Source organism: Sphaeramia orbicularis, chromosome 21 (assembly GCF_902148855.1).
Source record: "Sphaeramia orbicularis chromosome 21, fSphaOr1.1, whole genome shotgun sequence".
NCBI lineage: Eukaryota > Metazoa > Chordata > Actinopteri > Kurtiformes > Apogonidae > Sphaeramia > Sphaeramia orbicularis.
Window position 1 is genome coordinate 11,264,483 of NC_043977.1, and position 12,589 is coordinate 11,277,071.

The following is a 12,589-nucleotide window of genomic DNA, read 5'->3' on the forward strand; positions in this document are numbered from 1 at the left end:
TGAGGGTCTACTGTTACATGTTTGCGGAGAAGTTTGAGTTCAGGGCTTTAGCAGAAAGACTCAACAGTGGAAAGACTTTATGAAGATGAGGCAGAGAAGAGTGATGAAGGGTTGAAAGTCCTGAGCAGCAGATACGCCATTATCCTCTACACAGTGAAATGGACCCACTGTCATTGTTCAACTCCACCAGACTGTGATGGAGAGAATCGGCACCAAAATACATGTGTAGGTTTAGGAAAAGATCACGGTTTTGGTTAAAATTGACCATTTTCTATTAACCACAAAAAGACTTTCTATCAGAAAACCCTGTAGTCAGTCTCCTCCTGTATTATTGTTACTTCAATTAATTATTTATTCATGCGCAATGGAAATTATGAGAGAACAATCAGCTGTCCTACTGGTTAGTTACCTAGTGTGACATAAGCATGGCAGATATCAGAGCCATCTGCATTGGAAATTTCGCAAGTGTATCTTCCTCTGGCCTCTTCCCTGTCGCTGTTGAGGACGTCCAGGACACAGCTGCAGTCCGTGGTCTTCACATTGTACTGATACGATGCCCAGATCGGCCGACCGTCTTTCCTCCAGCTCACACTCATTCTCTGACGGCCAGTGAACGCTACTCTAAGACTTAGAGGTTTGCCCACTGAGAATGAAATATTTTCCAGCTTCCTGATGAAGCGAGGAGACTCTGAGAAGCAGTGAGGGTGTTAGCAGCAAAGTGATGGGAGGTAAGCAGAGGTTTTGGTTAGAAAGATGAAATTAACAACAGGATTAATTAATAGTGAAATATGGCGAGAGCCCCAGTCTCCTCCCAGGTGGCTTGTCTTCCTTCTGTTGGCGCTTTAAGATATCAATGCTTCTTTCATTGCCCCAGGTCCAAAAGGTTTGATGATTCATTTGTCCAAAAGCAATGGAATCCCCTTCTATGCACCAAGAAATGCACCAATCAAGAGCTGTTCCAACAACAGATCAAGCACTAGTCAATGAGAGGAGTTTTAGCGGAGTGAGGTTTGAGTAAACATGGGTTAAAACCACATCAGTTCAATGATTCGTTCAAGATCCATCTGGTATTACTGACAGGCTGGAGCAACCAAGATGGAAAACTTTCAACGGTTAATGTTTGGTTGAAGCGACTTTGAGCAAAAGCATCTACAGACTCTTAAACAGCTCAGCTTCACCAGCGCACAAGGAGCTGAAGCTTCTCTGGGAGGAAACTGTGACTCATTTGTCAATGTCTTGGTGAATGTGATGCTTCTACCTTTCTTAGAGGTTTTACAAACGACATAAGCATCACAGATGTCAGAGCTTTCTGCATTAGCGATTTGACATGAATAGACTCCGGCCGCTTCCTCTCGGTCACTGTTCAGTATCTCCAAAACACAGGAGGAATCCGTCGTCTTCACGTTGTATTTGTACGATGCCCAGATGGGTTTCCCGTCCTTGGTCCAGGTCACGTGGATGCGCTGACTACCGCTGTACGTGCACATGAGCCTCAGCCGATCGCCCAGACTGTATGATGCGTCCTCGAGTTTTTTCACAAATCTCACCGGTTCTGAGAGAAGCAACAGCATCATTAGTCCTGATCCCTGACCTGACCTGGGTTATTAGTTAATGTTAGAGGATGTTACCTAGGCGGACATGAGCCTGACAGACTGCAGAGCTAGTAGCGTTGGAGATCTGACAGGAATATTTCCCAGCAGCCTCCTCTCTGTCGCTGTTGCGAACCTCCAGAGTGCAGGAGTTCTCTGTGGTGTAGACGTTGTATTTGTACGACGCCCAGATGGGTTTGCCGTCCTTGGTCCAGGTCACATGCACGTGCCTACTGCCCGTGAAAGTGACCTGAAGCCTGAGCGGCTGACCGACCCTGAACGTCACATCTTCCAGCGTTTTCACAAAGCGAACAGGTTCTAAAGAGGTGAAATGTCAGCTGTTAGTTTGGCAGAGTTAGTGAAGGTTGAGTCAAAACAGAGGGAATTAGATCAGTTATAAACAGTGGTGGAATGTAAAAATACTCTTGAAGTACTAACTCCACATACTTCTAGCTACATTTTCTACAGATTTACACTTGTACTTTGTTTTATATAAATGTTACTGCAGTACTTACTCAGCTTTTATTGTACTGCTTTGTTCCATTTCTTTTAAATGATGTGTTCTGTTTCTGTTAAATTGATGTTTTCTTGTACCACAGTAAGGGTTTTATCTTTATAGCTGTTCATACTTTAAATGTTTCACTATAAAGCAGTTAAATCTGCACCTATTTTCAGATTAAATTCAGTCAGTTTAATGTAAAAGTATTTCATCTCAAACGTGATGATCTCCTGGTTTTTTGTTTTTTTTTTAGATGTTTCAATCCCTTTAATGAACAGTATTTTTATACTCAACTACTAATGTGCAGATGAATCTGTGATGTTTAGGGTATTTGGATGTTTTGGATCGGATTATATTGGATTACATTAAAGTAGTTTGGATTACACTGCATTATATTAGATTATACTGGAATATATTAGATTAAATTGGATTATACTGTACTATATTGGATTATTTTGGATGATATTAGATTGGATTATATTAGATTCAATATATTTATATTAGATTATATAGAATTATATTGGATTTTAAAGGATAAACATAAGCAGCTTCAGCTAAACTTTAAACAGGTAAAGAGATTTATTAATATATACAGGCTTATTCTTTATAAGGTCATTTCATTTCTACAATAAGATTTAATTTAAACTGTTAATACTCTTGGGGTTTAAATGCACTACTTGTACTTGTACTGCAGTATTTTAAAATGAGCTGAGTATTTCTTCCACCACTGCTTCCACGTTTTCAGCTCTAGTGTTACCTAGTTGGACCTGAGCGCAGCACATGGCAGAGTTTTCAGAGTTAGAGATTTCGCAGCAGTATTTTCCTGCTGCTTCAAGTCGGTCACTGTTCAGAACATCCAGAACGCAGGAGTCATCCGTGGTGCGGACATTGTACTTGTACGAAGCCCAGATGGGTTTTCCATCCTTCTTCCAGCTCACATAGACCCTGGGGCTGGCGCTGAAGGCACAGTACAGCGATAACGGTTCGCCCAGTCGGTACCAAGTGTCTTCCAGCTTCTTAACAAAGCGAACAGGTTCTACAGGAGGTAATGGGAATGTTAGAGGCAGGGCGGAGCGTAGAACAAGCACATGATTGGAGTGGGTGGAGTCTGAGAATCAGCTACATTTACTACATTTGGAAAAAAATCAGTCATGTTTCCATAAATCAGTCCAGCAATTCTGAATAAAACTCATGAAATGGAAAAAGAAAATGTTTAGACGCATCCATCAAGTGGTTTAATAAATATATTAATAAATATCCGAAACTCTTTTTATTCAATAAAACTGTCAGAGGTGATTTACATGTACAACATTTGCTAACATGACATTAAGTTTAAACATAACTGATCTACTTCAAGTCTTCCAGTATTAGATTTACTAAACCCTGATTCATTAACTAATTAACTTTATAAAGTTTTGTGTTACTAATAATACCGTCTGTTACTTGAACTCACATAAATTAACATTAATTCAGTACTGCATTAACCAGCCCATTACTGTATTATATTACACAAAGTTAACATTACTATTAACACTATTAATCGTTTATGCAAGTATCTGACATTACATGATGGTGTTTAACGTGTCAGTTTTAGTAGGTATTTCCAGAAATGTAACATTACCTTAGTAAGTTTTACCTTAAACATAATGTGTGACATGACCGAGGTTTCTTCCACTTTCTGTTTACAGTCTGCATGGTTTTCATACGTCATTTGCCTATTTTTTATTTTTTTTTATCAGAACTGCAGATGTTGTGGAACCATGGCTGATGCTGATTTCTGAGGTGTGGTTGTTAGTGGCGTTGGTGTTACCTATTTTAACAAAAGCATGGCAGATATCAGTGCCCTCAGAGTTGGAAATCTCGCATGAGTATTTGCCGACAGCCTCTCGGCGGTCGCTGTTGAGGACATCCAAGGTGCTTGAGGTGTTGGTGGTTCTGACGTTGTATTTGTACGAAGCCCAGATGGGTTTTCCATCCTTCATCCAGCTGACATAAATCCTCTGGCTGCCAGTGAACATGACCTCCAGCGACAACGGGCGTCCGATTTTATAGTAGGTGTTTTTCAGTTTTCTCACAAAGCGAACAGGTTCTGAGAATTTAACGGTGATGGTGTTAGAAAAGGCGAACAGCAGTGTTAACTGAAAGGCTACACAATGAAATGAGGTTAAATATTAAAGTGTTGATCCCTGTAATGGAGAGGTGAGGTTAGTGGTTACCTAGTTTGACATTAGCATGGCAGAGGTCGTGTCCTGCACTGTTAGATATTTCACATGTGTATTTTCCAACGGCTTCCTCTCGGTCGCTGTTGAGGACTTCTAAGGTGCAGGTGTCATTGGTGGTCTTCACGTTGTACTTGTACGATGCCCAGATCAGTTTGCCATCCTTCTTCCAGGTCACGTTCATTCTCTGGCTACCGGTGTACGTGCACGTGAGAGTCAAAGGTTCACGGAGTCGGAAATAAGTGTCTTCCAGCTTTATCATGAAGCGTGGAGGTTCTGAGAGAAGCAATGATTAGGTTAATTGCAGATGTCATAAACTATGTTATGCTAGTGGTAGGAATGGAGGTCATGCAGTAATCCTCTAACAGCAGAACTGTAGGTTAGGTTAGTTTAGAATGGAAAGCAGATGTAGCATTAAAGGTTGTGACTTTACCTAGGCTGACACGGCATTGGCAGAAGTCTTTTCCAACCCCGTTGGAAATTTCACAAGAATACATTCCAGCTGCTTCAGGCCTGTCGCTGTTCAGGACCTCCAGAATGCAGGTGGAGTCAGTGGTTTTAACGTTATACTGATACGAAGCCCAGATCAGCTTGTTGTCTTTTTTCCAAGTGACGTTGACCCGTTGGCTTCCTGTGTAACTGCAGGCGAGTCTCAGTGGTTGTCCTACTGAGAAAGTCATGTCGTCCAGCTTCTTGACAAAGCGCACAGGTTCTGAGAGAAGCAGTGATGTTAGAGATGTGGTCATGATGCCATGCAGTTCTATGTTAATGTGGTAAAATGTCACCATACGGGACCTACCAGGAGTCTAAATGACTAGTTTTCCAAGAATACCTTATTTGACCAGAGGTAACTATTCACAGAAATACAATATCCTTGATCTTTTAGCTGGGTAACCTCTAGAGCAGGACCTCCTAAACTTCCTTAGCTCAAGACCCAAAAGTCTGGACCCTAACATACAAATTATGCCATGAATCCATAAACATGGAGAGTTCTTCTACTAAACCTGGAATATCAGTTACAGGTACCATGATCACATCAAACACCTGTGCATTGGTAAAGTCTGTTTCAGTATCGATCCAGAGAAAAAGTCCAGTTTAACATGAAGAGAAAGAGCCACAAAAAAGAATGCGCTTCTGTTTTAAAGAAAATGAATTCACATATCACAGTAGTGCCATGTGTTTGATAATGTTTGATGCCCACTGTGACCCAGTAAAGGCAGATCCAGAATCCATTTTGGGTCTTGAAAGAAAGTTCGGAAAGGTGGCTCTAGAGGATCCCATAACTTAGTGTTATTTACTGGCACATCGAGAAGCAAATTTATGAAAAATTCTTATCCTTAGCTGAACTTTCATTCTGTAAAATGTAAAAGTCTGTTAAATCACCTTTCACCACCACATTACAGCTGGTGGAGGACGAACCAACCCGGTTCTCAGCTTTGCAGAAGTATTCGCCATGATCAAACTTAGTAGTTTTAGTCAGTTTCAAAGTGGCGACACCCTTTGTGAAGTCCATTGAGCAAGTGTTGGACTTGCGCAACTTTCCATCTGCTTTATACCATGATACTTCAATGTCCGGAGTTCCTGCGACGTGGCATTTCAGGGAAACCGGCTCGCCTAGGGTTACCTCCACCGCCTCCATCTTATCAACAAAGTACGGCCGCTCTGAAGTGAAAAATGGCGATGATGATGGTTTAGTACACTACAGATGTTGGGTTGAGGATGAACAAATGAATGAATGAAAGACTAAATGCACGAATGACCATGAACATGTTGGAGTGTTTACCTAGTAGTGTGATATACGCTTCACATCTGTCGCTTCCGACTCCATTGTCTACTTCGCAAGAGTACTTTCCGGCAGCTTCCATCCTGTCGGCGTTAAGAACCTCCAGGATGCTGGAGGTGTCGGTGTTGATGACATTGTACTGGTACGAAGCCCAAATGAGTTTACCGTCCTTCTTCCACGTCACACTCACTGACGGAGTTCCACCAAATGTGACCTCGAGCCTCAGAGGTTTACCCTTCTCAGAGGAAACATCCTTCAGCTTCTTGACGAAATGAACTGGTTCTGAGGAAGGTAATTCCAAGATGAGTTATAGAAAAGAACTGTTCCTGTGATGGATAAACAAAGACAGAGGGGTTATTGTTCGAACACACCTTTGACAAACAGGTAAACGGGGCAGCTCTCCTTCCCAGCCTCATTGATGACCTGGCAGGTATACTCTCCTGCATGGGATTTGTCCACCGCCTTCAGCATCAGCGAGGCCACGTCGTTCTTCAGGGAGATGTCGCAGCCTCGTCCATGCTGCATCTCTTTAGCTCCTCTGAACCATTTTACTTTCAGAGGAGGACTGCCTCGCACTTTAGCTGTGAAAGACACATTTTTGCCGGGCAACGTTTCCATTTTCTCAGGTGTTTCCGCAAAAGATGGAGGTTCTGGTTCAGATAAAAAAAAGATTTGTTGACGATTAATTTGAGTTTGGAGCCTCCTAAACATCCTTCTGTACTTTCATTCTCTTCTACTGACCTGTAACGCTCATTGAAGCACTAGTGTCACTGGATCCGGCTGCATTCACAGCCTTACATGTGTATTTGCCAGAATCGTACAAGCCAATGGAGGGGAAACTCAGTCTGCAGTTGTTATCGCTGCAGCTGATTTCACAGTTGGGTCCACTCTTGATTTCCTGCCCATTGTGGAACCAGGAAGTTGTTAAAGGAGCAGAACCAGCTACTTTGCACTCCATCTCACCAGGTCTACCCACAACCAGATGGGTGTCTCTCAGCTTCCTTATGAAACTCGGAGGAATCACCTTATCTATTGTCAAAAAAAAACATGTCATGAGTATTTCTCATCTATGGATCTGCTCATAAACCTGGTTCAGAGGACGTGACCGACACAACTAACCTGAGACAGACAGTTTGGTTCTGCATGAGGCTGTGCCAACATTGTTGGACACGTCCAGTTTATATTCTCCAGCATCTGTTTTGTCTGCGGACCGGATCTTTAGGATGGCCACCTTCTTGGTGAAAGACATCTGATACTTGGCTCCAACTGAAAGCTCCTTGTTATCTTTGTACCATTTAGTTTTCAGCTCTGGACTTCCAGAGACTCTGACCTCGAGAGCTACGTTTTCTCCTGACTTCACGTTGACAGACTCTGGACTATCAACAATCGCAGCCGGTTCTAGAAATTAGAGGAAGACGTTAAAAACCAAGCCCTGCACTGTGACTGAACAGGGCGTCTACAGGTGTCCACAGGTGTCAAATTTAAGCCTTTCAATAAATGATTTCCATAGCTTTTATTTGGTTTTACAAATCTGTTCTTCTCACTGCAGCTAAATGTGAAATGAACAGTTTCGCAACAAATACTTAATAAATTTTTTTTCTTTTATCTATAAACTACTGACAACAGTCCAACTTAAAATATCATCATATCTATGTAAAAAATGATGCGTGGTCAAAATAACCAAATGTGGTTTATTAAAAACAGATGCTCTGGTACAACCATGTTCCATGTTTTTCTTTTTAAAGCTTTCTAATGATTTTATTTAGTTATTTAGATTTCCTACTATACAAAAAGTTAAAATCAAACCATGCACTTCATCATGAAAGAGAAAATTTTGTGGTCGTTGGATTTTATTTTCCAGCAAAAAGTCTTTAATTTCTTCTGCAAAAAATAAAGAACAAAACTGAAACGTGACACTGAACTTAAAGACGTTAATGATTAAATAATGTATATTTAATTTCTAAATGTTATATTTTTTGACTAAAACTATTGTAAAAAAAAAAAAAACTAAATCGTATTTTTGCCATAGATGCACATTTGCTTTACAAATATTTTAACATAGAGAATGTTGGACAAAAAGGAAGGAATTAAATGATTAAATTCAGATGTGACTCCATGTTTTAAGGCCTAATATTTCCTTTAAACTGTGGTTTCCAACCTGTGGACGCCCTGCTGATGGAACAGTGTTGGAGTCTGGGTTCTACAAACCTAGAACAGTCACTTGTGAGACGGACTCGACCACTCCTGAGTCATTCCTCAGTTGGCAGGTGTATTTACCCGCTGTGGTTGCGTCAGCTTTAGGAACCACCAGGGTGACCACGTTGTTGTCAAACGTGACCCTCCTGTTGTCTCCGTCCCTTAGGACGTGGTCCTTGTCCTGGATCCAGGACACCGTCAGAGGCTCGGAGCCTCGGACTGTGGCCGTCAGCGTCAGTTGCTGCCCGGCTCGGACTGATTGATCAGACAGTTTCTTCACAAATGTGGGAGGTTCTAAGTGAGGAGTGAATGAAGATGTGAGTAACATAAAGGCTCAGACAGATGTTCTGCCGGTTCAGGTACTGACCTTTCAGAGTAACGGTTCCACGGCTGGACTCGGTGCCTACACAGTTTGAAACTCTGCACTCGTAAACACCGGCGTCGCTTTGCTCCAGTTTGATAATGTGGAGCGTGGTGGCGCTGCCTTCATTGACCATCTTATACTTCCTGCTCTCCTTCAGAGGTCGTTTGTCTTTGTAATAACTGACCTGGAACGGCGGCGTGCCGTACATCTCCCAGTGAAGACTGGCCTCTTTACCTATTGCAGCTTCAACTGGGGCTGGAGTTTTAGTGAAGGACGGAGACTCTACAAAATATAATCAGGAGGCGTTAACAGAGAATCCATCAGGATAAAAAAAAGAGTTAGTGAAGGTGTTCAATGCCATGTAAGTCCAAGGTCAAGTTCTCTGTACAACTTCCAACAAAATCCAGCTGAAAACAAACTAATGAAGAATAAAAAGGACCAAAGCAAAAAGACAGATTCACAAACTTCAAATCTGCAAACTGACCATGTATTAACATATACTTAAGACATTGTTAAGACATTTTTCCACATTAAATAAAATCCGAATGATTTGCTTTGCACTTCGATTGGATAAATGCTTGAACAAAGTGTCGGATCTAAATTATCAAATGATGAACACAAATTCTCAAACCATTAAGGAAAAAAAGTAAGAAAATAGGAAATGCAAATTTATACACATAAAAAAAAAGACTGTCTTCTGACATAAATACATGAAAATTAACACCTTGTTTTTTTCTGGTTATTTATTAAATTACTAATTGTATTTTTCATTCTGATATTAAAAAAGATCAAATTAAAACATAATAAAAAAAAAAAACAGTCACTTTGTGGATTTAAAGACTGTAAATATGTCTTTCTGTACCAGGTCCCAGTTGTTTATTTATACTGTTGATTATTTAATGTCAAATACCAAAAATATGTCTAAAAAAAGAGCATTCACTCCATCTCATGCTGTCATGACAAAAATAGGGCTTAATAAGACTGAATTAATGACTGAGTGGGACAGGACGAGTCCATGCAGATTCATTGGTTTCGGTTCATGCTGGTTTACATCCATGGACCAGGACGCTGAGGTGTATCTGACCTTGGACTGTGAGGACGGTGCTGCAGCTGATGCTGCCAGCATCATTGTGAGCCTCACAAGTGTAGACGCCGTTATCTTGGAAGGTGGTGGTGCGCAGCTGCAGGTAAGCGGTCGAATCCACAAACATAGTCTTATAGTTGCCTCCGTCCGTTATCTTTTGGTCATTTTTGTACCAGCTCATTGTCAGGGAGCGTGAACTGGTGGCCTTGCATTCAAAGCGGTGTGCCTCACGCTGCTTCACAAATGTAGTTGGAGGCAGTTTCTGGATAAAATGAGGAGGTTCTGCAAAGTCAGAAACAGTGAAGGTTAATGACATCAGCAAAGAGATGAACATTTAGGAATGAGTGAAGGATGAAGATGATCCTGGAAACAAAAGGGACAATAAATGAAGAAAATAAAAATGAAGAACGGCTGTGAAAATAAAAAAAGATGGAGGTGGAAATGGTTTTGGACAAAAAAGATGAGTCCAACCTTTCACCAACAGCTCAGCAGCAGCATTAACATGGCCTGCCTCGTTTGTAACTCGACATGAATAAACGCCGGTATTCAAAGCAGTGACACGGTGAATGTGGATGGAGGAGGACTGTTCCTCCAGTCGGATGGAATACGATGGACCACCAACCAACTCCACGTCATCTCTGAACCATTTGACCGTGATCGGAGGCGTTCCTTCAAATGAACTCCTGAAGACGGCGGTGGAGTTTGGAAGGACAGCCTGGGTCTGAGGCTCCTCTGTCAATCTGGGAGGAACTAAAACCCACAGAGAAATAAGATCATGCATCAGTCTGGGTTGAACTGAAGCTGTGATACATCCCAGAGCTCTGTTTCTACATGTGATGGCATTTACATCTGAACTCTGACCTTTTGCAGTCAGGACTGCACTGCTCACACAGCTGCCTGCTGAGTTCCAGACTTTACAGGAATATTCTCCTGTATCAGAGCTCTCACTCAGCTTTAATTCCAGGGACACAGTATTTTCAAGCTGGAGAAGTTTGTACTTGAAGCCTTCACTGATCTTTTGTCTTCCTTTGCTCCATTCGACTGACATTGGTAACGAACCAGACACTTTACCTTCAATGGTCACCACTGAATCCATCACTGCTTGAATATTCTTTAACTTTTTAATGAACGTTGGAGGAAGAATCTCCTCTGTTTAAGACAGCACAAAAAGATCATCAGAGACAGAAAAAACACCTTTTAAGAGTTGCTCTGACACGAAAAGTGACAAACCTAAAACCATCAGAGTGATTTTACAGGTGCAGGTTCCAATGGAGTTCGATGCTCTGAACTCGTACTCTCCTGCATCGTCTGCTTCAGTCGACTTAATGTTCAGTCTGCTGCAGTTCTGTTCATACAACAGCTGATACTTTCTACTCGACTGCAACTCTTTACCATCTTTACTCCATCCAACACTGATCTGAGGAGACCCAGCAACTCTGCACTCCAGACAAACTGGGTCCCCTCGAGTCACCCTGACTACCTCTGGTTTCTCTTGGATCGTAGGAGGTTCTACAAGAGGAACAAGCATTACTGCTGTTAGAGCGAGTTATAATGTTAGGAGAAGAAGAATGCATGAAGCAGAAATACCTTTCACTACAAGAGTGGCAAAGCATTTGTCCTGCCCAGCCTCGTTGACCACCAGGCAGGTGTAATTCCCACTGTGAACCGCCTCACACACTGGGATCCTGAGAGACGCCACTTTGTTGTGAAATGCTCTCTCCATTTCAGAATCATCTGAGATCAAATTCTCATCTTTTTGCCATTGAACAGAAAGAGGCAAAGACCCTTCGACAGAGCAACAAAAGACTGCAACGTCTCCCAGGACAGTAGACACGTTTTCAATCTTCTTAACGAACATTGGAGGTACTGACATGAAGAAAAGACTTTGTTACTACAGTGTTTTAAGAGCTGATGTAACATGTACTATCATTAGTCAAACCAACCTTTCAGGGACAACTCTGCAAAACAAGTGCAACTTCCAACCTGGTTGGCCACCACACACTGATAAGTACCCACATCCTGCATGTTACAGTCCTGGACCTTTAAGCTCATGTCGTCTGCAAAAATATACTTGTGGCTGGATTTGAGTATCTTTTTATCTTTAAACCATGTGACTGTAAATGGAGGACTTCCTGCAACTTTGCAACCAAACATCACCACGGAACCTTTAACCACTTCAACAGAATTTGGTTCTTCAACAAAAGCCGGAGGCTCTGAAATAACAAAACGTATTAAATAGGCTTGAAAATGTGTAATTCTCACATTTGATTCAGAGACTGAGATGAAGACAAACCTTTGACCACTAGCTCTGCAGTGCAGCTCTCGGTGCCAGCATCATTACAGGCTTCGCAGAAATACTTCCCGCTGTCATTCTCAGTAACATTAGATATTTGTAAAGTGGCGACCGAGCTGCAAAATGACATCATGTGTTTGACACTTTGCTGGACCTCGACTCCATCTCTGAACCAGCGAACAGAGATCTCTGGAGAACCCGAAACCTGACACTCAAACACCAAATTGTCTCCTGCTTTCACCACCGACACGCCTTCAGGTTTCTCAACAAAGAACGGTGGCTCTGGAAAAAACACAAAGATGTTACAGCTAATGTCGACACTAAGAGTTTAGGTAAACTGACAACTGTTTCACACCAAGCATCTTCATCTGAAAATCAGCATGGAAATGAATAAAACTGATGAGTTAGAAGTTACAGTTAGTACGACGCTTCAACTGGAATTCCTAACTTGGAGGAAAATAAAAATTGGGATCTGAAGATTTTTTCAGATTAGTTTGACATTCAGATTCCTTAGGTAATTATTACTTTGACTTAAATGTTCAGTTATCCTGCTACTAATATA

General features: G+C 41.7%; 2 protein-coding genes across 2 annotated transcripts in view; both read right to left on the reverse strand.

Annotated features, from left to right (window-relative positions):
• The window catches only part of LOC115411946 (titin-like), a 130,674-nt gene extending 124,448 nt beyond the window's left edge, over nucleotides 1-6,226 (reverse strand). The window contains 1 exon segment of the mRNA XM_030124250.1: nucleotides 6,091-6,226. Within this exon segment, the coding sequence (XP_029980110.1) occupies nucleotides 6,091-6,172 (82 nt within the window). The 5' untranslated portion in view covers nucleotides 6,173-6,226.
• Nucleotides 6,227-6,444: 218 nt separating this feature from the next.
• The window catches only part of LOC115412832 (titin-like), a 59,486-nt gene continuing 53,341 nt past the window's right edge, over nucleotides 6,445-12,589 (reverse strand). The window contains 11 exon segments of the mRNA XM_030125489.1: nucleotides 6,445-6,740; nucleotides 6,832-7,119; nucleotides 7,210-7,488; nucleotides 8,299-8,580; nucleotides 8,654-8,932; nucleotides 9,735-10,016; nucleotides 10,206-10,484; nucleotides 10,596-10,883; nucleotides 10,965-11,243; nucleotides 11,322-11,519; nucleotides 12,028-12,309. Coding sequence (XP_029981349.1) covers nucleotides 6,445-6,740; nucleotides 6,832-7,119; nucleotides 7,210-7,488; nucleotides 8,299-8,580; nucleotides 8,654-8,932; nucleotides 9,735-10,016; nucleotides 10,206-10,484; nucleotides 10,596-10,883; nucleotides 10,965-11,243; nucleotides 11,322-11,519; nucleotides 12,028-12,309 — 3,032 coding nt within the window.